The following is a 24,828-nucleotide window of genomic DNA, read 5'->3' as shown; positions in this document are numbered from 1 at the left end:
GTCAGTTGAAAGCTTTGACATTTCAGCGTTTGCAGAGTTACAGACTCGACAGTGTCCCCAAGCGGTTTCCAGCTTTTACTCTGAAAATCATCAAACTCTCGATATGTCAGAATCTTAGATGTGTGTATTTGTAGATTTTTAAAATGGACTGTTAAGCTTTCCGTAAAGTTAAACTAAAACAAGCAAACGTAAAGGCAAAAGTAGAAACATCAAATGAACTGGGAGGTGGTTACTACAGAAATGAGCAAATATGAAAAGGTAATATTTTTCTATCTCTCAGAGACCACTGTGGACAGAGGAAGTGGAGGAAACTAGTGGATGACTCCCAGTCGTCTAATAGTAATAGAAGTGAGCTGCATCGTATGCCACTTCCCATAAACTGGCTCAGCACTTGTTTCTCCCCCGGTCCTCCATTTTGGATCGAAACATTGTAAACGGGGCTGTTAATTGCAGCATTAACTCAATCAGTGACGACTCGCAGGAGATATTGTGTGTGGGTGTGTGTGTTCACGTCTCATGGTTGTCTGTGTCCTTTGTGTGCATATGTGCATGCGCAAGTAATGAGTTTTGGTGCTGAGGTACGGAGAAAATCAGCAGAGTCTAGCTAGTCCTTGCCAGGGGACTTGATTGGAGGAGTGTTGTCGGTGCTAAACAGACGATTGGTGAATGCCATTTAAGTCACGCCATTTTGTGCTTCGATAGTTTATCCTCCCGATGAGGCTGACGGTGATTACCTCGGAGAGATTGTTTTTTTTAAGGCAATCAGTGAGGATGCCACGCTGACCTCATCTTTACTGACAAAAGTTTGCAACTTTGATCAAAATACAGTGCGTCTCTCAGAAACACAATACATGCACTGCAAGCTTCTATTACATATTATATTTCAAACCAAAACTCATAAAACATTGTGGACACCTGCATTGCACTATTAATTAGATATATACTTACTGGTCACTTTATTAGGTATAACAGTTCAACTGCTCACTGCAGCAACTCAATGCATTTAAGGATGTAGACATGATCAAGACGACCTGCTGTAGCATCAAAATGAGGAGAAAAGTTGATTTAAGTGACTTTAAGCATATCATAATTTTTTGTGCCAGATGAGCTGGTCTGAGTATTTCAGGAACTGCTGATCTGCTGGGATTTTACCACACAACCCTCTCTAAGGTTTACAGAGAATGATCTGAAAAAGAGAAAATATCCAGCGAGCAGCGGTTCTCTGGGAGAAAATACCTCCTTGTTGCCAGAGGTCATAGGAGAATGGTTAGAGTGCTTCGAGCCGATAGGAAGGCAATAGTAGCACAAATAACCACTCATTACAACCAAGGTATACAGGAATGGGTCTCTGGGCGCACAACATGTTGAACCTTGAAGCAGAATGGCTACAGCAGTAGAAGACCACACCGGGTGCCACTCCTGCTAAAAACAGGAAGCTGAGGCTACAATTCACACAGGCGTATCAAATAAACAATAGAAGATTGAAAAACAACCTGGCCTGAGCCCGAGTCTAGATCTCTGCTGCCACATTTGGATTGTAGGCTCAGAATTTGGTGTAAGCAACATGAAAGGATGGCTCCATCCCGTATTGTGACACAGACTGGTTGTGGTGTAATTGTGTGGGGAATGTTTTCTTGGCACACTTTTGTCCTTTTAGTACTAATTGAGCATCTTTTAAAGCCCACAGTGTACCTGAGTATTGTTGCTGACTGTGTGCATCCCCTTATTACCACAGTGTTCTTATCCTCTGATGGCTGCTTTCAGCAGGATAACCTGACATGTCACAAAGCTCAAATCATCTCAAACTAGTTTCTTGAACATGTCAGTGAGTTCACTGAATTCAAATGTCATTCACAGTCATCAGATCTCAATCCAGCGGAGCACCTTTGAGATGTGATTGAACAGGAGATTCGCATGTTGTATACGCAGCTGAGTAATTAATGCAGGTCTGAATGAAAAAGGTGGTACAACCCGGTGCTAACGAGGTGTACCTAATAGAGTGTTGGGTGAGTGTAGATTACTTGCTGTGTAAAATGTTGGTAGTTTGGACATTTATGCAAAGCTCAGTACCTTAAATTAAAGCATAGTGAGACTGCTGTCTTTGACAGAGGACGGCTCTGTTCATAATTGCTTTGTAGATGTTCAAGCACATAAATCATGGAGGAGTAGAGGATTCCCAAGATCAAAATAATTGTATCTAGGAAGAAAATCTGGCCACACAAAACAAGGCTATGAAGAATATTGGGAGATTTGCAGGATAATGAAAGAATTTTGCTTTAAAACTATTATTTGGCTTTCATGTAACATTAATATTATTGCACAAAACTGAGCCTGTAACAGCTGTTGAACTGTGTATTTTCAAAGGATGGTACTGGTGTAATTTATACTCTGCAGTACCTATCTGCAGTAATGCCTATGCAACCCACAAGTGCTTCATTCTACAATCAAACACTATTACTGGCTTTTCCACTGCAGGGTTGGACTGCATTTGTGAAAAGCAACAACTTGTCTCTTCCAGCTGTTTTTAATGGATTTTTGAAAACAGTAGAGCCTCCGGCAGTAATGTAAGGCGAACCTGTGGCAGAACAAACACTACCAACTTCTGTGAATGTGAAGAATACCGTAGTGGGTTTAGACATTTCATATCCATTCATGTCAGTCGACAAATAAAAATAAACAAATACAAATGCACCAGGATTATTTTTCCTTGAAAGCCAGCAGCGTCTGTGCTTCTGCTTTCTCTTTGATGTAATCTGGCAAAAATTATTACACAGAAAAAAGTGACTGAGCACTTGGATCAGTTCTAGTTTCGAGCTTGGGAAAGCAAAACAAAAATAAATGTCACCACTCGTGTAGAAAGCGAGGGAAATAAAATTTTACAAGTGTTGGACAAGTTATTTGAAAACTGGAAAAATTACATTTATAGCTACTCAGCAGCAAAAGTCACTGTATTTTTCTTAATCAGTTATAGATACACAGACAGACAGATGCAAAGGAGTAGGAAGAAGCCCACTATTTAATAAATAGTCATCACCTCTTGTTTTTGTGTCATTGTTTAAATCCTTCTTTACTATTTACTACACTTACACACACACACACACAGTAGCACGCCAACAGATATCCATATACACACATAGATGGGTCACGACACCTGATCAAAGCCCTTCTTCCTTCGTGTACCTTTGAAAAACCGTATATTTTTAAACTGGGTCAGGCTTGGACATTCCTTCAGCTCATCACTCAGTCTGTTACACAGTTTCACTCCACATAGAGAGATGCAAAAAAAATGTAGCGTCGTGCAAACACCAGGATGTTTTAAATTCAACTCCCACATCAAATGAACTGGATCAATGAATTTTAATGTTTTTGATTTTAAGAATAGTGAATTTGTGTGATCTCTGTAATCAGTATTATGGATTATCCTTGGAGGCCTTTTTTACTATATAGATAAAAATGGTTGGGAAACAGTGAAACCAGTGAATGGTAGAGAATGTGGAGTGATTTGTGGTCCACAATGGGTTTTGCTTTTACTAAGTACGAAAATCCTTCTTGAAACTTTATTGTCTCTAAGTTTTATATAAGATTTCATAATAATATGACCTTCCATGGAGTCACCACAGTGGATGGATCCACATGTTTTATCTGACACAAATTTAACATCGATGCACTTTCTTGAAGTAACTCTTCCATTTATCTAGACTTGAGAACCACACCAGGAGTACATTAGCTTGTGACTCCCTGAGGCTGTTTTTTTCTTTTTTGTTTTGTGTGTGTGTGCGTGTGTGTGTGTCCTCGCTGTCTAAATCTGGGCATCTTTCTTGTGTGTTGAAAGTTGAATGTGTAAAGCACCATGTAGGCACATGTCAGCTATTTTAAAATTATTTTTTAATGCTAACTAAATATCATGTTGTTCAGTTTAACTCAGTGCGAAATGTCAGACTTCAGATGCAGCTTATTGAGCAGCTTATTCTGATGTCAGAATTGGAGAAAATCCTTAATACAGTCATTTCGAGATGACAGCACCAGTCATCTGCGGTTCATGCTTTTTGTTTGAGAGAGTCCCCATATCATTAGAAAGCTGAACTGAGGGGTTGCACCAAAGCTCAGTATTAAATAAATGAATGAGGAATATCTTAAACTGTGAATTGTGTAAATCCAAAACTGCAACTGGAAAAGAGCAGAAAACGTCCCCTTTAACAAGCGGCACAAAATCTGGATGGATTAACTGACTGTCCAGCAGTTAGCCTAGCCTCAGTGACCACACACAGCTCTCCAGAAGTCCCAACCTCCTGCTCACAGTTCTTACACTCTCCAAATTGGAACAAAGCTGAGCGTCTCCTGAATGGACACGTACCTTGTTAACAAGCCAGTGCAGGAGGTGCACTTTCTCTTTTTTGGTAAAGGCTAGCCGCCTTCCACTTTTGACAAGCCCCCTCATCAATTTACCACAGCCTGCCCACAGACAGGAAAAAACTTCCAATAAGGCTGTGAGCAAGCCTACAATATGTCAAAGTAACAGTGTTACTGAAAATTGAATGTGTAATTAGTGTAACTTTATACAGACAAAGAAATTGCACTACTGTAATTAGTAATCCCTTACTGCCCCGAGCTGCTGATATATGATTGTTTAGGATTTCTTTTACATTTTACTGCAGCAGTCGTGGATTTCCTGTGGCTGTGCTAAATGCACTGTTTCTGTGCACTGTATGTTTGTAAGTGTCTCACGCTGTAGCGCTACCTCACCATTGTTATTTATTACTGGCAGTATTCTCCTAAGGCTCTTTTTAGCACAGACGTGAAAGGTGCAGTGGTGCTATCTTTGTCTCATTCTTCCTCTCTTCTTCTTTCTCTCTTTTAACCCCCCACCCCCACCCCCCACATTCCTCTCTCACTCTCTCGATCTCTCCCCTGCTATTTTCCTCCCCTGGCAGTCTTCACCAGCTTGTGCTGCTTATACTAACTAGCTGTGCACTCCCACTCATACGAAAATGGTGATGAGACAGCAAAACCACCGCAGACACAATGCACAGTGGAAAGGGAGGAAACGACTTGGATAAAGGGTGCAGGGAAGGAGAGACAACAGGCGAATGAGATCCATCAGTCTTTTTTATGCACTTTTACCACATATATGTCCATCCCCAGGGGGTGCTGTGTCTCTGTCTAGGCCACTGCCTCCATCTCTGTGCTTTACTCTTTGTTGTTGTCATCATTTGAAGCATTTTCCCTCCCTCACCCTTCCCCTTCCTCCCCCTACCTTAAGTTATTAAATCTGTTCTCACCCCCTCTTTCCGCTTCTCTTTTCCTCTCCTCCCTCCATTCCTCTCTGGCCTGCAACCTTTTTGTCTTGTGCCACTAAATGGACTGCTTATATAACAGCATACACCTAGAGGGACTCCCCGCCTCCTCTCACCCATCAGCCAGCCTGGTCTTCTCACTTCACCCTTTTAGTCTCCTTTCCTCCTTGTTTTCTCCTCTGCCCCACCTTACCTTCTGTTTTTCCCACCGTGTCATTTTTCCCTCCCCTTCTTTCTCTCTTCTTCTCAAGCTTCCTCATTTGCCGGCCAGTTTTGGAACAAACAGTCCTCCTGCTGTGTAGCTAGGGTAGGTGCTAACCAAAACAATAAGGAGGAAAAGAACGGGGCCGCATCTTCATGCAAGTGCTGAAGTGAGTCATCGAAAAGCGGAAAAGCAGATCTGCCGCTATTTGGATAAAGTTATTAAAGTAATATATCAAGAAAAACGCTCAAAGCAAAAACTTTATGAAATAGTAATGGTCATTTTTCGCTGCCGCTTTACAGGCTGAATAATCATTGGATTCATCTAAACATTATTAATGATGAAACTTATCCTTGCATTTAAATTTATCCCCAGCTTTTACATTCAAGCTACATGGAAAGGGACAATAAGACATTGCTGTACATTTAAGAAGACTCTTGAGCCGTTTTCAAAAATGTATCTCTCCAACCTGCAAATGCTCAAGAACAAATGCTTTTGCAGACTAGTTTGCTGCATTTGCTGCACTGTCTCAGCAGTATCCAGTGGCCTTTCATCCATGAATATGATAGAGCACTCAAGCACAGATGCTCTCTCGCTGGATCTTCTTCTCTCCTTGCATTCAAGTCTTCTCACACACTTATTTTTCAGTGACGGTGAGTCCGCCTGACTTAACTTGCATCCAGGATTCTCCTGAATGCATATTTTTTATTCAGCACACCCTCTATCTTGCACTTTCATCTCATGTCTCCCTCAAATTCTCTCTATCCTACACCCATTGTACCTCTTTATCTCTCTCTACCCCTCCATTCTCCTCACCATCTCAACCTTCCTCCCTTCCTCCACCACACAAACCCCCTCTCTAAATATAGTCCCTTTGAAGCATAGCTGTGTTGTCTCTTCCCGCAACACTGCAAGACAAAAGTCTGTCATCTCACATCTAAGCAGTGGGGATAGAAAGCACAGATAAGATTGATGGCCCAAAAAGAACACTGGTTAAGAGAATTGATATTCATCTGCCTCAGCATGTGTGTATACATGAAGAAAAGGGGAGAAAACGGAGGGGAAAAAATTATCAGAGTGGGCGAGAGGATCCAGAAAAAGTGATCCGCACAGTAAGAAAGCGATAGAGAAGGGTCTGACATTTCTGATCTTCATTTTGGGATTGAATGAAAAATATCTCTGGGTGCCTGACCCAGTAACGCATGCACGTGTGCATGTTAGTGTGATCCTCTCAGCAGCAGTGTGTGCATGTGTTGGCATAATGTATGCACAGTGAGGAGTGGTTATGAGAGTGTTAAAGTGTGCGTTCTTTTGTGAAGCAGATAATGTGTAAGAAAGAGAAGCCAACCAACAGGAAAAAAATAATAATGGTGCAGAGAATAAGAAGGGTGATCTTTGCCCATATAATACAGCACAATACCACCACCTAATGGTTAGTATGAGTCATTGCGGGCACTTGGCGTGGGTTACACATCGCTGCAACTTAGGACAATTCCCATCTCATCAGCTCACCTGCAGGAGCCCTTCTAATGACTTCTACTTTGTCTAATTACAGATTGTGTAATTTACATAATAAGTATACTTAGCATTACAAACAGTGTGGATAACAGCATGGTGGCAGTGTGGGACATTATTACATCACTCTTTAGGTTGTTCAGTTCAGTTCCTCTGTTTTAAAATGACTGAAGGGTTACTGTACAAGACACACACACACACATATATATTTATATATATTCTTAACCTCAGAGTGGATTTCATTTATGCTAAAAAGGGGACATTGTTCCATCATGTGTACTGTGTGTAGACCACTTCCCCTGCAGCCAGAGCATACATCGCCGCTGACAGAATCTCCTTCCACCTCAATGACCTGGCCCGAAGCTGGCTCTGGGGAAAAGACAGGAGTACAGATTATGATTCTCAGCACGATTCCCTGGAATTGCTACCGGGCATTTAGTGGGAAAATGTGTGTTTTTATATGCAGAGGGAGGAGAAAGATGTAATAGTTCAAGGTTTGAAGAAAACGCTGAGGGGATTAGCTCTCTTTAAGCCCTCATTGCATTACATTTGTGTTAACTATACTGTTGAAATTGTTAACCAGCTGCTCAGTTAGTTATGAAGCAGAAATTAACTGACAGCTTATTGGTTATTAGTCCAGTAAAATTTTTGCTGCTTTGTTTTGCATCGTTGCATTTCCAGAGTGTTGATCATAAAAACTTTTTTTCATCTCGTGATGGTATTTTTCACTGCGATTAGGTTTTATTTACTGAACAGCTACTTGACATTTCCGGGGGAATATGTTCATTTGCTTTCTGGCTGAATATTAAATGAGAAAATTGATACCAGTGTAATAGACTTCATCTACAAGCTCTGCGAAAGCTCACTTATCCAAAAACGAGTTTTTCTTTTCCAGGGAAATATGTGCAGGCTGCTTTTTGGATAAAAAATAAAAAGAAATGTTACCTAGACTGTGATTTGCAAATGTTGAGCTATTCCTTTAACAGACAGTGAAAGAGGTTTAGAGAAGTTCCATAGTCACTTACCCACATTTCTTTCTGCCTTTTTTGAATGCATTCATCTTATTTCTGTCTTTGTTTTTATGTCAGCCTCCGAAGGGAGGGATACACAGTGCAAGTCAGTGTCAACGACTACCTGGACATCTACTGCCCGCACTACAACACCAGTCAGCGTGGGACGCTAGAGCGTGTCGTAGCAGAGCAGTACATCCTCTACATGGTCGACTACCACGGCTATCGCACCTGCAACACCCAGAAGGGCTCCAAGCGTTGGGAGTGCAACCGGCCCCATGCGCCCCATGCGCCCATCAAATTCTCAGAGAAGTTCCAGCGTTACAGCGCCTTCTCCCTGGGCTACGAGTTCAACGTGGGCAAGGAGTACTACTACATCTGTGAGTCAGACCTGCGAACACCTGCACGAAAGACTGAGGGTGCTGCACATTCACTGTTTTGATCTAAGATTATAATGAGGAGCTTTTCCTCAGCTGCTGCCACACACACATGTACTGATGGTACGTGGGTGTTGCTAATAGATTCTGGAAGTTCAGCTGAGGACGGGCTGTTGCTCAGTTGCAGCTCTGCAGTTTACACAGCCGGCTGCTGGGGATCGTGCGGCCTGCAGAGGGCACAAGTTTGACATGTGTTGTGTGTGTTTGCTCTCTGTTTTAGCCACGCCCACGCACCACCACCACGGTCACAGCTGCCTGAGACTGAGAGTATTCGTCTGCTGCTCCACTGGTGAGACCAGAAAAATCTGCCTTAGTCTTAGTATACGTCTCCTCCGCTCATTTTATACCATTTCCTCTCTTTCTGTGTCACTTCATTTGCCCTCACCTCCTATCTGTTTGTATCTCACAAACACAGAGAGAAACTGAGACAAAGACACACACATACACACACACAGAAAAACTAAGATCTGACAGTCCTGTCTCAGAGAGAGGCTTTTCTGCCTCGTGCTGTCTTGGCAGGGTTTTGATGATGGCGTATTTTACCTCCAAGCAGTGCTTTGAGACGGATGGCTTAATGTTATTGTCTGTCTCGGTGCTATTACAGTAATGTGCTGTCTCTCTCTGCAAGTGACATGCACAAAAGATGTAAAAGAGAAAAAAATAGATTGAATTGCATGATCCAGCTCTCTGCCCTCCTCTTCCTCTGTCACTCCCCATACCTCTCTCCCGCAGCTCTCTTGACCACCCCCTCCTTCTCCTTCTCTGACTATCTCTTCTTCTCTCTCTCTTGCTCTCCGAAGCCTGCTGCACGGTGTAGTGTGTGTGTTATTTTTACCCTGGTAGCCTGCTCTCTTCCCTGCAGGCCTTTGATCAGGCAGCCCAGTGCTGAAAGCCTCCCCCTTTCCTCTAACCTTGTCAGCACTAATACATCCCACACTCAGGCCAGTGTCAGCCCCTGTGTACACATCACCTTAACACCAACCCCCCCCACCCCCCATCCCACTGTCACTGCTAATCTATTGATGCGTCTACCACGCCTCTGTTTGCTTCTGTGTGTGTCTGTGTGTGTTTGGGTGCATCTGTGTGTGTAGGAGTGTGTAGGAGTTTGAGCACATGTGTGTACACATGGGAGAATGTCAACTGTAAACTGTTTCTTATGGCTGTGATGTGCATGCATGAGCGCATTTAGCCAGTTTACCAGCTCCAACCTTTGCTTAACAAGGTCATTTAACAGCTTGCTATCAAAAAACATTTCTGGTTTCAGCTGCCTTCTTTTCATTCTGTGTGTGTGTCCCACCTTAAATCCTCCAAGTATTTAAGATAAGAAAGAAATGTGAATATTCATGACACATGCTTTACATCCTTGATGAGCTGCAAATTGCTACCAGCCTCTATGCGCATCCTCCGTTAATGCTGTTCCATCCACCTAACTCTGTATCGCAGTCACAGGCTTACACAGACAAACATATTAGCTGATGAAAAGAGGCAGAAATACACAAAGATGAATAGACACAACCCAAACATCATTCATTCATGGTTAATTTGCCTACGCAGACTGAGTTTAATTCCATGTCTGCACGAACACTGAATGTGATAATGAATTCTGTTCCAAATGCTTTTAATGTTTTAATTTTCACATGGCACTCTGGATTCAAAGTCCACGATTTCTTCATGCTTTTTCAGTGGCAGGGGTACACGGACTCCTTCATCTTCTTCTGTAACTGTGCAGAATTTAATGGTGCCTAAAATTCACTCCCCCCCCTTGTTTCGCAGTGCTGTCGTTTTAATGGAGTGTCTTCTCTCCTTGTCTGTGTCTCACTCTCTCTGCCTCTGTCTCTCTGCGTTTCATTCCTTCCTCTCCTTTCGTTCCTTCTCTCTGTCTATGTGTGGCTGTGATGTGTTTCTCAGTCTCCCAGGCAGACGAGGACTCCATTCAGACTCCCGATTACACAGTCAGGCCAAACATCAAAATACACAACATTGGTGAGTGACTTTAAGTTGCCAAAAGTGAACAGGAACCAGTAGCTCCATATTTGGTTTCTGCAAAGCGTGATTTGTGCACCAATTATTGTGAAAAATAACCCAAATCAAGTTTTTTTTAATCTGTGGTCAGGGAAAGAAAATCCATAAGCCGTAACTGGTTGATTGGTAAAACCTCAATTTTCTGCTCTTATGATGCTCATCGTGCAATGTGGGCAAGACGGTGCACACAGCAGCTTGTGGATTCCACAGTACTATCATGCACCTGCTTTTTTATATATACACTCTAATTATCTACTTACTTATATACTATAAAAAAGAAGTGTGCCAAATTATTATTACAAATTGGGTCTTATTTTTTTCTGTTTAGTTAGCATCGTTTCTATTGGTTATGATAGCGGAATAATTGCAATAAGCGGCATGGAAGCACTGAACCAATACACCAAAAATGGAAATGGCCTCAGTACTGACCTCATTATAGCGTTCATTCATCAGTGTCTTTATAAGATTAATTGTTTCCTCTATCTGCTGCATTAATTCAGTCATGATGCTACACAGCAGTCTCTGACCTGACGTTATCGTACATGAAAATGATTTTAATGAGTTGCACACAATGAGGCATAAAGATTACAAGTAAAGGTAGAACAAAGAAAAAAAGAAGCACTGGTATTAGATTGAGCATTGCTCAGTACCCAGTAAATGGTTTGGCCAGATAATTAAGAACTCTTGTAGTTTAAGTTGCATTTAAATGTAAGTACAACTCCCTTAATGAACAGGAAACCTCTTTACAGTTATGGTAAGTACAGTGGCCATTGTTAATTCAAGAAGCACGAGGGATTGTCATAATGAACAATTCTGATTATTATAACATTAATAATTATAATACAATTATATGGACAAAAAGTATGGGCACATCCCATTCTGAATCCACAGATAGTAATATGGAGTTGGCTCCCTCTTGCCGCTCTAACAGCCTCCATTTTTCCTGGGAAAACCCTCTATGAAATTTTGGAGTGTCTGTGTGAATCTTTACTCATTCATCCAGAAGAGCATTTGAGGTCAGACACCAATGTTAGACAAGACAGCCTGGCTCTCATTATTCATTGAAGTTCATCCCAAAGGTGTTAAAAGGGGTTAGGGCTGAGATAAGGGTTCTGTGCAGTCCAGTCAAGTTCTTCCACACCAGACTCGATAACTCCATGGACGCTGTTTTGTGAAACGGGAAACAGTCGTGCTGGAAGAGAAGGGCCTTCCCTAGAACTGTCCCCATAAAGTATGGAAGGAAGCATGGAATTGTCTGAAATGTCTTAGGAAGCTGAAGCATTAAGATATTCTTTTACTAGAACCAAAGCTCAGGCTAACCTAAGAAAAACAACCCTCCTCCACTTAACTCTAAAATTGGCACACAGGCAGCTTTCTTTCTCTTGGTGTTTATCAAACTCAGTGTCATCCAGCAGACTTCCAGATAAAGACAGGTGAGTTGTCACTTCACAGAGCTGCTCCAGAGTCCAAGGGTTGACGTCCTTTACATCACGCCACCTGATGCTTGGCACGCAGCTGCTCAGCCGTGGAAACCCATACCATGAAGTTCCCAGCACACAGTTTATGTGCTGATATTAAAGGCAGCGGGGGTTTGGAGCTCTGCAGTTATTGAATTCACAGAGTGTTGGTGACTTTAACGCGCTATGCACCTCAGCACTTCCGCACTTGCACACTTTGTAACTTGACATAATCTAACACTTCACAGCCAGCCTGCATGGCTCGGTGCTTCATTTTTATACAACGGGACTGAACACACCTGAGTTCAAAGATTATGAGGTGTAGCCCACAATGCTTTTTTCTAGATAGTATATATAAAATGTTTGCCTTTGTTTTCTCTTGCAGTTTAGATTGGCTTTAAAACCTGTATCTAACAGATTGTATTATATTTTTAAAAAATTGATGTAGCCTCCTAGTCCGAGAAATGAAGCCAATAAGCATCTTTTCCCAAGAAATGTTTGGAGTGAATCACTGTATTTCCACCACAGTGATTATATGATGATATTTTACCCACCAAAGACCTCCCTGCGGAGGGGTTATTATTTTCTGACAGTTCAAGAACTCGGGCTTTCAGTGCTAAACATTTCTGACTGGTCAAGTAGCCTGCTTGTACCATTTTGGGCCAGTCTGTCTTATCTCACAATCATTTTCACGATATTTGGTAAAATTCAGTTTACCTACTTTAAGGTATACCACAGAAGCTGTTGGGTACTGTTTGTAAACACTACATTCAATTTTGGAGCTGTGGGAGTGAGAACAAGAGCAAACAGTGGTGGTTGAGTGAGGTAGAAAACGAATGTAGAAAGGGAAGAGAGAGAGGGAGGTGTTAGCAAAAAGTGATGAATCAGAGGCATAAAATGTTATTTTCTACACAAATAAACATTCCCACACCCAAGTAAATGTCTCAAACTTCCATTCTGGTGGGCACAGTGGTGGAGTGGGTAGCACTGTTTCCTCATAGTGAGAAGATTACCGGTGTGAACTCCAGCCGGGACTTTTCTATGTTGAGTTTGCATGATCTCCTTGTGCCTACACAAGTTTCCTCTGTGGGTTCTGGCATTCTCCCACACTCCAAAGACTTGCATGCTGGTTAACCAATGATTTCTAATTGGCCATGGAGGAACACAGGTCGACCAGTGCAAGGAGTAGAGGTAGTGAAGGTGGATGAGTTTAAGCACCTGGGGTCAACCAGTCAAAGAAGTGGACAGTGTACAAGAGAGCTGAAGAAGAAGAGAGTGCAGGCAGGGTGGCGTGGTTGGAGATGAGTGTAAGGGGTGCTTTGTGGACAATCGACCTGGAGTTGAAGATGACAAAATGCTCATTGCCAGAGTACACCAGGGAATCGGCTCAGATTGAGCAGATTAGGAGGAACATGGGAAGATCAAATACGAGATTCATGGATGCAGTGAAGGAGAACATTAAAAAGTGTGGTGTGACAGAGGAGCATGCAAGGGAAAGGATGAGATCGAGGCAGAGGATCCGCTGTGGCAAGGCCTAAAAGGGGGCAGCTTAAAGAAGAAAAAGAAGTTGTCCAATGATATGAGGTAGATGAAGTGCTTGAAGACTGTATAATAGTGCTGTATGGCTAAAATGTGACGTGTAGTTTAAAGCACTTTCACAGTCATTAAGACTAGAAAACGGCTGTAAAAATGTGAGTATGTTAGACTCTCCTTTTTAACAGTCATTAGTTGTATAGAAGTCTATGAGGAAAATGACTTTACTTCAGTTCATTTGTGGCCTCAGTAAACACTTATCGAATGAGCTCCCAGTCACTAGTTACAAGTCTTACTCAATACAGGGTGATGCTCATTTCGTAAATCACAGTCATATTTAGACCAGGATGTAATTTAGGGTGAGTCTACCTTGATGTTGACAAGTCTATATGAGTGTGTTAGTGCCACTGGTTTGTCAGTGAGACCTGACCTTGAATCAAAAGCATAATCTGGGCTCCAAAGCAGGACTTCACAAACCAGTGGGAGACTGGCTGTTCCTACATTTCAACTATTAGTCTTGTTTAGTATGTTAATAATTAAAACAATGAAATCTTCAAATGTGGCAATCTATAAAACAAGGAAGAAAATACTCCTACAATGCTCGGCACGGGCGCGCACACACATGCACATTCACAAAGAAACACCATCTTTCTTCTTCTGTGCGAAATCCAAGGTCAGCAGAGGTCTTGTAAGAAATGAAAGGCCCATGTTTACCTAAGAAGAAAGCATGTCAGTGAGCAAGTCAATTGTGCAGCTGAGTGGTTACATAAACCCTCTATTTTTCTTTGTCTTTCTCCATCCCCATCTCAAACAAAAGCCTCTTGCCGGGAATCATTTAGTATGCTTGTTTCTTGGAGCTGTAGGCAGTCTGTGACGAGAGCTAAGAGAGTGTGACCTGCCTGAGATGGAAACTGAGACCAACTGAGATAGAATGAAAAGAGCTCTTGAGCCATCAGCAATGAGTACCTTCAGAAAGAGGAAAGGCAGAAAACAGAAGAGAGAGAGAGAAAGACTGAGGGAGAGACGGTGTGAGACAGAGAAAGTCAGACAGATAAAAGACGGGAAGGGAGGCAGTGAAAGAGAAAATGCAGCAGGAGAAAGTCTGACAGAAAGAAGGATAGATAAGGCAGAGTGAGAGAAACAGGCAGAAAAAGAGATAAAACCAGAGTGGGAGCAGAGAAGGGGGAGTGCAGAGAGAAGGGGCAGAGGAAGAAAGAAAAGCTCAGTGGTGGGCGAATTGCTCAGCAGTAACTCAGGCTCGAGTTTACGTAGAATTTAATATAAAAAAAACACACGCACACACACACGCACACTGGCAGGGAATCATAAAATATCATAGCCTACGGCGTTGTGATGCATTTTGCTGAATACATTTGGAGAAATAACAAAATCAGGACATACAGATTTATGCGCACACACTTATAACAACTCATGGCCCCGTTGGCTCAGCTGACCGCTGGACACCCACTCTGTGACTCACCCTGAGGACCAGACCCACCCACGGACTGGCTTAACGTCAACAAATCTCTCCATCTCTCCCTCACATGTGTTTAGGCCTGCCTTCATCCTCGTTCCTTTATTATTAGCTTCATTTCTACGTCACATTTTCCTTATTTAACAGAGAGTCTCTTCTGTTGCAGCTCCTATCCTGTTGTTGTAGTTTTACCCACCATTTCGGCGGATGCGGTGAAAGGGCAAGTAAAAGCAAGATAAACGTACAGACTGTAAACAAATCCCCCAGGCCAGTCAAACTTACTCAGAAGGTCAAATTAAGGGCAACAATAAAAATAGGACCCAGGCTGTGCACGGTGACCATTCATCACACTTTATCATTTGTGAAAGGAAGCGCTGATACCATTTGCAGACTGCATGCAAGCAGTGCTTACTAATCAGTTTTATGAAACAGCCCACTGTTGGCTTGTTTACAGTCTGTCAGAATGTCTGTTTCGCTTGCATTTTTTCCCCCAATTAAAAAGCATTTATGGATCTCTGCAATTAAGTGTGAAATGAGTTGATTTGCCATTTTTGTGATATTTACTTTTTAACCCCCCTGCAACTCACCTCTCATCTGCATGTAGCTGTGTTCAGCATTAATTATGGATAGCAAATCCTACAGCAAGCTGCTCGTAGTATTGTGCTACGAGAATTCAGTGTCAGTATTGCTTCTTCCTCCATGAATTAATCATAGGTTTCTAGTTTGCTATAGCAAAACCATAGCACGCTCTGTTCATCTTTCCTACTGTGACATACCTGCTCTTAAAATCTTTCCACCTGAGTGCCTGCAGCAGGAGAGGAGGGCTAAAAGCTTGAACGTAAATTAGATGGTGGACAAGAAAATACAACTGAAAACGGATAATTCACACGCATAAATTTACTTCTTTTCACCGTCTCTGTTTATATGCAGAATTTCTTCAAATCAATCATAAAATGTTGTGCAAACAAACACTTTTTTTGCAGTCTGTCCATCATTCTAATCAAGTCTGGTAAGTTAACTGCATAAACCTTGGTGAAGTTAGCAGATGTTGTATTTTAGTAGCCACCAAACAAAAAGACACCTGGCTGCCATTTCACTCTACTGCGCTAACCAATCAAACTAAACAATTAGTGATATGGCCATCGTGCTGGCAAAATTTTCAGCTGACCTGGCAGCTGAATTTTGGGTTGTTAGTAAGAGCTGACATAATGTTTTTCGTGACAAGATGAGACATATGGTGACTAAAGAGTACAGTCATCTGAAAAGGAATGTTTTCACATGACTCTATGCAGTCATGTGAAAAACCAGCTACATCCCATGATTCAGTAGCTTGCAGAACCACCTTTAATAACAGCTGACAGTAACATGAAGTTGCTGCTTTCTTGGCCCACTCTTCCTTAAAGCATTGCTTCACTTCATTGAGGTTTGCAGGCATTTTTTATCCACAGATCTCTTAAGATCCCACTACAATATTTCAGTCAGTTTGGCATCTATATTTTGATTGTGTCATTGCAGGACCTTCGTGTTTTTGTTTTTCGGTCATTCTGTTGTAGATTTGCTGTTGACCTGTTGTACGGCTCAGTTCTGGACAAGCTTTCGTTTTCACATGAGATTCTAGAATGCTTTAATATAGAGAGGAGTTTTCGGTAAACTAAAGGACTGAAAAGTGCCTAGGTACTGTGGCTGTAAAACAAGCCCAAATCATCACCACTACACCACCGTGGTTGACAGTTGGTATGAGGTGTTTCTGCCGATATGCTCTGCTTAGTTTTCACTGAATGTGGCGCTATGTATTATGGCCAAACATCTACACTCTTCTGTCCCAAAGACATTGTTCCAGAGGTCTTGGGGTTTTTTCATATATAACTTTGCAAAGCTGTGCAAAGCTGTGCTGCCATGTTCTTTTTAGAGAAAAAAGGACTTTCTCCTGGCAGCCCTTCCAGACAAGTTATACCCGTTTAGTCTTTTTCTAATTGTATTGTCATGAACTTTAACATTTAACATGCTCACTGAGGCCTGTAGAATCTGAGATGTAGCTCTTGGGTTTCTTGCACTTTCTCTGAGTATTGCACAGTTTGACCTTGGAGTGAATTGGGTGGAAAGTCCACTCCTGGGAAGATTGTGGCATTGTGTTAACACACACCTGAATGCTTCAGACCTGCAAATTGCCAAAACATCTGCTTTTAAGTCTAGAGGTGCTCACACTTGCTAATGATGAGTTAATTGAGTGCATTTGATTAGTAGCACCTGGCTGCTACTTATCCTCTTAATTCCGATGGCAGTGGTAAGCCTTTCCTTAGTTTTTAGAGCATTGCACAGAACTCTGTGAAAATGCTCTTTTTCACATGACTGCAGTCTCATATGATCCTAATGTCTGCCGCTATCTTTATGTAGATACAAGGAAGATGGCATCCACAGCTGGTCCTACGCACACAACCTGGTTGAAATGCAAGTTGAAGTAGTAGATAGTCATTCAGAGACCTGAAACCAACCTAATAACCTCTCAGCGTTTAAGCTGACGGAGTCAATGGTCAGCTTTTAGTGCACAATAACAGCAGTACTCAATGTTAATCAGTGAGTGCTAATTGCTCCCCCGGTTTTATTGGTAACAACAATCAGTGGACTGTTATTTAGATCGAGTGAAAGCCGTTTTAATATCCTCCACAGTGTTACACCTCCCCCACTGACCTGGAGAGCTGTAGGCGTGCAAGATGGGCCCATTGCCTCATGTTGTTTATGCCTCGCTGCAAGTCTAGCATCATTGTGGCATAGCTGGCACGAGGATTTATCAGACCAGACAACCTCTTTCCACTCATCGACAGTCTACTGCTTTTGTTTCTTATCTCACTGTAAATGCCTTGAGGCGGTTCACCGTGGACAGGAGAGCTACCCTGCATGCCCATCTGTTGTTATACCCCCTTTCACACTAGACTGCACCGGATTGTGCGCTTGGAAATTGATTACTATATCCTACAATTGTACTGTGATGTTAGATGTCAAACACTGGACCTTTGATAACTTGTTATGGCCCGAGGCAGGAAGCGTTCCCCACATTCATCTTCCAAGGCCGTCCTCCCTAAATAGCAAGGGTTTTGAAGAGGTGCATATTGTGTGGGGTGGTGATTGTCAAAGCTCGCGGCACCCACAAACAAGTCTGTAAGAATCAGTTCACATGCACAGCAACTTTCAAGAAGAGACTGTGCAGTTGCTTATGTAAAGGTAAGGAACGGCCCGCTTTTTCTGGAGGCAAAGGATGTCTCGTCTTCTCATCTCCAACTGTACGCTGTGCCTCAGACTGTTGAAATGTTGTTAGAGAGACAATCCACATGGTGTGGCGGCCTCGCTGTGACCTGTGGGTCTTACCTGAGGCAGCGCCTTAACTTAGTGTTCCTTGTTTGTCTTCACCCTGATGCATTGCAGTGTGAATGTCAGGGTTGTGCGTCATCAGACAGATGCCTCGTGTTACTTAAGAGCAACTTTGACGTGGACAGGAGTCATGCAGTGAGAGAGGTCGCTTTACTCTCAGAGAAAACAAAAACAAAATTCCATGCATTTATCACCTGCAAGGTGATTGCCATCTCTCTCTGTTATCACCAGCTATCTAGTTTTTTTCTTGTAGTTAGGTGCCCGTGCTGTTACACGTAGCAAGTTCAGACAAGAATTTAAAGTTGCAATGAAAAAGTTTTTTTTTTTTTTTTAAAAACAAAAGAAAGAAAAACAATTTGCCTGTTCAATTTTGTGCTTTTGTAACTGAAGCCAGTTTAATTTTATGGAAGACTGGAGCTTTATATCACAAAATAATATAAAAGAGAGGGGATTTTAATTGGTAACCATACTGGTTTTGTTGTCTGTCAGCCAAAGCTTGTCAGATAAAGATCTTTCTTCTACCAAAGCAGACATGTTGCATTAAACTACTTTTCATATAAGGTCAAATCAGTGTATCATATATATAATGCCCATGTCTTTACTTGTATTAGTGTTTCAGATACTGTTAATGCTTTAATCTTGTGCAAAAGTCTGTTATTATACAAAGAAATCAGTGACAACGAGTTTTGAATTTTTGAGTTCAGCTCTTCATCAGTGTGTACAAAGGATCTCAGGAGACAGGTACAACCATGAGCCTCTACAGCCATCTGTAAAACACGGTTGAAGCTCTGTCATGATTTGGTAACACATTTCAGCCAGTGGTGTTCAAGATCCTGTCAAAACTGATGGAATTATAAACACCGAAAGTATCATCAGATTTTGATACCATAAAATTTGCAATACCATCTGGAAAGCATCTGATTGCCAACAGCTTTATTTTTCAGCATGACAATGATCCCAAACACACTGCCAATCCAGTTAAAAGCAAGAATGGCTTGGCCTCCCCAGAGCCTGAATTTCAATATTATTGAATCAATGTGGGATCATCTTGACAGAAAACAGAAAAAAAGGCAACCAACATCCAAGTTTTAAATGTCCTTCAAAAAGCCTGGAGAACTATTCCTAAAGACTACTTAAATTTTCAATTAAATTCAATTTGATTTATTTACCTCATGGCCCTTTATATTTTTTAAGACCCTACAATAATACAAAGAAATCAAAGAAAACCCTAACGATCATATGACACTCTGTGGGAAGGAAAAACTCCTTTTTAACCCAAAGAAATCCCCAGCAGAACCAGGCTAAGTGAGGGGCGTTTATCTGCTGCAACCGATTGGGGTGAGGGGACAAAGACGGGACAAAGACATGCTGTGGAAGAGAGCCAAAGATTAATAATAAGTAATAATTAAATGTGCAGAGGTGTACAAACACACAGTGAATGAAAAAGGTGACTGAAGAAAAAACACTCAGTGCATCATGGGAATTCCCCAGCACCCTAGACCTATTGTAGCGTAACTAAAGGAAGATTCAGGGTCTCCTGCTCCAGCCCTAACTATATGCTTTATCAAAAAGGAAAGTCTAAACCTAATCTTAAAAGTAGAGATAGTGTCTGTCTCCCAAATCCAAATTGGAAGCTGGTTCCACTGAAGGCTCTGCCTCCCATTCTACTTTTAAATACTCTAGGACCAACAAGTAAGCCCGCAGTCTGAGAGCGAAGAGCTCTAATGGGGTGATATGGTACTATAAGGTCATTAAGATAAGATGGGGCCTGATTATTTAAGACCTTATATGTGAGGAGCAGGATTTTAGATTTGATTCTGGATTTAACAGGGGGGCAACTAAGAGAAGCCAATAAAGGAGAAATATGCTCTCTTTTTCCAGTCCCTGTCAGCAGCATTTTGGATCAACTGAACGCTTTTCAGGGAGTTTTTAGGACATACTGATAATAACGAATTACAGTAATCCAGCCTAGAAGCAATAAATGCATGAACTAGTTTTTCAGCGTCACTCTGAGACGGGATGTTTCTAATTTTAGAGATATTGCGCAAATGGAAGAAGGCACTCCTACATATTTGTTTAATATGTAGGAGAGACTCCAAGACTCCTCACAATGCTACTGGAGGCCAAGGCAATGCCATCCATAGTAAGCTTATTTTCTTACGAGATTGCATACTTCATTTGTACATGAGTTGTTGTATGTTTGCACGTTTCAGTAAACTGCTGCACAGAGTTCTTATTGTCCTATCAAAATATAAAGAAATGAGGGATGTACCTCAGAACTGTACCTGCCACACTAGTTACTGTGTTTTGTGAACACTGAGGATGACAGCCTAACACTAAACAATTCTTCCAAACATGAAAGGTGTGATTTTTCTCTGCAGTGCTGTAGCATTAGTATTATCAGTAGTATCCTCTTTCTACTAGCTAAAAATTGTTTGGCGGTTCCTCCCTTTCCACTATGGGGCTAATTTTCGAAAATGTTGACTACACCATCCAGGAGCTTGTAGAGCACTTCATGCTTATGTGCCCAAAGCAAGCATACAGAGAGCATGATATGAGACACAGCCTACATTTCCAAAATGTGCTGACGTCATTAAGTAATTGCAGATTTCTTCTATAATTGGGTTTATTTTATATAGAGAAGCTGGTTTCGAGCCCAGGTATCCTACAGCTGTAGGACAGATGGACGTGAAAGCTTTGTTTGCTTTCTTTTGATTTATTTTGATTTGTAATAACCCTCTAGATATAATGGGAAGCATTATGTCGAGGCAGAACATAATCACTCAATGTAATCCACTTTTTACCAAATAATACAAAATGTGTTCTCCCGGCTCTTTCTCCGTCTCTCCCCTCCAGCTAATGTTCTGTTGTGTCTAATCAATGGCAAGGCCATAGTAATTTGGTGTGATTGAAATCCCTCCAGGATAAAAACATCATTAGTGTGAGGAAAGGAAGAGACACACACACACACAAAAAAAGAAATAGATCAGAAACAAAAATGTTTTTAATTTTCCATCCCAGGGGGGAAATGGCCATATGTAGCTGATGATAATTGGTGGTTTGTTGGTAATTGCATTATGTCTCTTTCTCTGCATATGTTAAGGCACAATTTGAATGCATCACACACTGCCTTTAGATTGATTAATTAATAATGTAGTAATGGTTTATTCCCTTCTGTCTTCTGTCTGACACATTTTCCCTCTCGCGGTTTTACATTCTTGCTCTCTCTTTCTCACTTTCTTGTTTTCTCTTTTTGTGGTTTTTGCTCTCCAGATGAATTTAACCCTGAAGTCCCGAAACTGGAGAAGAGCGTCAGTGGCAGCAGCCCCTCACGTGACCGCCTTCTTCTCACCGTGGCAATGCTGCTCGTGTCTGCCGTCCTTTTGTCCTAGCAACAGTCGCTGAGTGGTACTTCATGCATAGCTGGACCCGCCTTTTGCAAAGGGCTTTGTATCCACCAAGTTTGTGATTACGTGAAATCTGACAGAAACACAGAGAGTTGAGGTGCAACTGAAGCACAATCAAAAGGACACAGACAAAAAAATGACAAAAAAAAAAAACCCAACAAAAACAAACTTTAACTTAGCTTAATGGACTTTAAAAAAAGAGGCCTTTTTTGCTGTCATATTTACACCAGTGTATTTTGACACTCCATGTGCTCCATAGTGTAGGGGTTTACACATTCACCTAACAAGCGAAAGATTCCCAGTTGCATCCCAGGAGGAGACGCAAATCCCTTCGGGGTTGTGTCAGGAAGAGCATCCGGCGTAAAAATCTGCCAAATCAAATATGCGGAGCTACCGGCTGTGGCCTTATCCCTTGTGAATAAGGGAGCGGCCGAAAGTAGCTTCTTACATGTTGCTGGATATCATTATCACACCACTACCACCTTTAGTGCGGGTGTTGAGACCAAAACAACACTCAGAGTCCGACTTCTGTGCTGCTCCAAAGCCTGATGAGAGTAAGAAAACTGACTTGTAAAAACTTGGGTGCAGACTACACGCTCTTATTGTAGCATGGATATCAAATCACCGGAGGAATTTAAGCTGCTTTCTCTTCAAAGTATTGTAACTTTGAGCTTTGAAGAAGATTGGAAACCTGGACTCTGCAGTGGCTTTTTAGTCCTTGGACCACAGGCCCAGTCTGATGATGCATTAAACCCAACTTTGATGTAGTAATGAGCAAGATGGACTCTGGATCTGTACTGATCTTACCCAGACTATCAGGACGTAATCAGTCGTGATGAGAACTCCTGCTGTTGTGCTGGACATTGAAGAATGTTTTAACACTGATGTGAAGAAGCTGGTGGTAATAACAGTCCAAGAAAGGGGAAAGACTTTGTGATATATCCACGAGCCTTTCAAAAATCCATTTTCACCAGACATCAAAAAAATACTCCTAGCTTTGTGATAGGTACAGATGCAAAGCCTGCATTTCTTAGAAGGTAGCAAGTGCCCTCTTAGAACTAGTCTTTTGTCTGCATTTCCTGCCTTCACACTGTAACAACCCTAGAAAAGTACAGACCCTGGACTAGTAATTTGATGGCACTTAGATGTGGTAGATGTGGTAGATGTGTGTTTTGTTCTGACGCATTTACCTTCAGCACTTGGCGTAGATTTTCCGGATGTCAAACCTTTCGCTGCAATCAGCACAGTCATTCAGAACGTCACTAATTTACAATTCTTAAAAAAGAAAAGAAAAAGAAAAAAAAAAGAAAATCTCACAGCAGCAAGTCCCCTTTTAATCCCAGACAACCCTGTCTGTTCCTTTTTCCACAGCCAATCAGTGCTGATGACCATTAACAGCAGTCACAGTCACCCTGGAAACAACCCCATACAGTCGCCAAAGTGCGGCAGGTGCCTGAGGAGAAACTGTGCTTTGAATCTCAAAGTAACGCTGCCGCCATTTTGTTAAAAAAAATATAAAGAAATTAAAAAAAAAAAAACACTTGTGAATGTGCAAATAAAGAGAAGTTCACTTTTTTATATTGTAATACAGGACAGCGTAGGCTTAATCAGATTGCAATGTGTGCTTTTTTTTATTTATTTAATTTTTCAAATGTATTTATTTTATCATTAAACTATTTATTTACCTAATTTATTAGCGTGCATTTGTAGGCCTTTGCTTAATAAGCTATGGTGCCATTTTTTTTAATTGTTATTCTTTTTTTCTATTATTACAGTGAATTTTTTACTGCAGCATTTTTGCTTGTGTAGATAAATAGATGTAACTCAGCCTGACACAAAGAGAAGGTTATTGTTCATGACTAATCAGTAGGGACGTACGCGCAGTAACCCCACTCTCATGTAACGGATACTGCTTACCAGATTTTGTTGCTGAAGAGCATGTCATAAACCAACTGTGAATGCAGTGGCAGGCCATGCCGATTGAGGGGCAGCATCTCTCCAGTGTTGCGCTTGCGAAATGAGGGATGTGTGCGTCGTAATGTATATTTATAATACATGCCGGTTGTGGAATGTGCGTGTGTACAAGTGCGTGCGAGTTTGTATGCGTGCGCGCGCGTGAGAGCGAGCAGGAGAAGAAAAAAAACTAAACAAGCATATGTGTGCACATTTGTGCGTATGTATGTAGAATGTGTTTGTCCGCGCTTTTCAAGTATGTGGCATTTAGGAATTTCGTACTCATAAAGGAGTCATTTGTAGGATCTGAATATGCAAGTGCGTACGAGAGAATGTGCTCTTCTGTAATGTTAGTTTATGTTACGGGGTTTGGGACGTGGGCGAAAAGCATTTACCGATGTTGAAGACAAGCACAAGAAATGTGTTTGCCTTTGACGAGAATGATTAAACAACTGTAAATTGAACCAAGAATGATTAAAACAATGCCAATTAAAACCTTTTTTGCAAATTTAGCTTTGTGTATTTATTCAGGCCTTGTGTTGCTCTGCTCTCCTTCAACTGCCCTTTCTTTATCTAAACTGTGACTCCTTTACAAACCCTGCACTCAGATGTGTTTGTTTTTCTGAAGCACTACTTGAAAGCAAATCTCTTCTGGGGTTTTTTTCACGCTCCTTTTTTAGATATGTTGGTTGTGAGCAGACGGCAGTCAGGCTGCAAACTAAAACTATCGCTCCTTTTCACGTGGCCCGTCTATGCAGCACCTTCGGTTTTGCAAACACCTCTTCTGCCATAAAACATAGTGACAGCGTGGAGGGAAAGTCACAGATCCAAGTCTCCCACTCTATCCATCCCTCTTTCTCTTCTTACACACACAAAAAAAAATAACACACCTGCAAGCTATTCATGTCTCCACAAATCTGTCTCTCCACATCACACTTCTTTCCCTTTGCCCCTGTCAGCTTCTTTTTAATCTTCAAACCCAGGACAGAAAGACGCCGACGATCGCTAGGGACGAGCCTCAGATGCTCTAATGTCCGTATCAAAAAGCGAACAGAGGGGTCAGATAAGATTTTGTCTTTGATGTTCTACGTCATGCCTACAATCACATTAGAGAGGAAGAGAAAGGGGTTGTGAAGATTCAGCTGTCTGCTTGTTTTC

General features: G+C 41.7%; 1 protein-coding gene across 2 annotated transcripts in view; it reads left to right on the top strand.

Moving 5' to 3' along the window:
• The window catches only part of efna3a (ephrin-A3a), a 75,350-nt gene extending 51,197 nt beyond the window's left edge, over window positions 1–24,153 (top strand). Inside the window, exons 2-5 of one of the 2 annotated variants that reach the window (XM_065471946.1) lie at window positions 8,100–8,401; window positions 8,679–8,747; window positions 10,367–10,441; window positions 21,584–24,153. In XM_065471946.1, the coding sequence (XP_065328018.1) occupies window positions 8,100–8,401; window positions 8,679–8,747; window positions 10,367–10,441; window positions 21,584–21,702 (565 nt within the window). In that variant the 3' untranslated portion in view covers window positions 21,703–24,153. The remainder of the gene's footprint in view (window positions 1–8,099; window positions 8,402–8,678; window positions 8,748–10,366; window positions 10,442–21,583) is intronic. The other variant, XM_065471949.1, reaches the window with a different exon arrangement.
• Window positions 24,154–24,828: the final 675 nt, after the last annotated feature.

The sequence above is a fragment of the Pelmatolapia mariae genome, linkage group LG22, assembly GCF_036321145.2.
Source record: "Pelmatolapia mariae isolate MD_Pm_ZW linkage group LG22, Pm_UMD_F_2, whole genome shotgun sequence".
In the NCBI taxonomy this organism is placed as follows: domain Eukaryota; kingdom Metazoa; phylum Chordata; class Actinopteri; order Cichliformes; family Cichlidae; genus Pelmatolapia; species Pelmatolapia mariae.
This window is presented reverse-complemented; position numbering and strand designations above follow the sequence as displayed.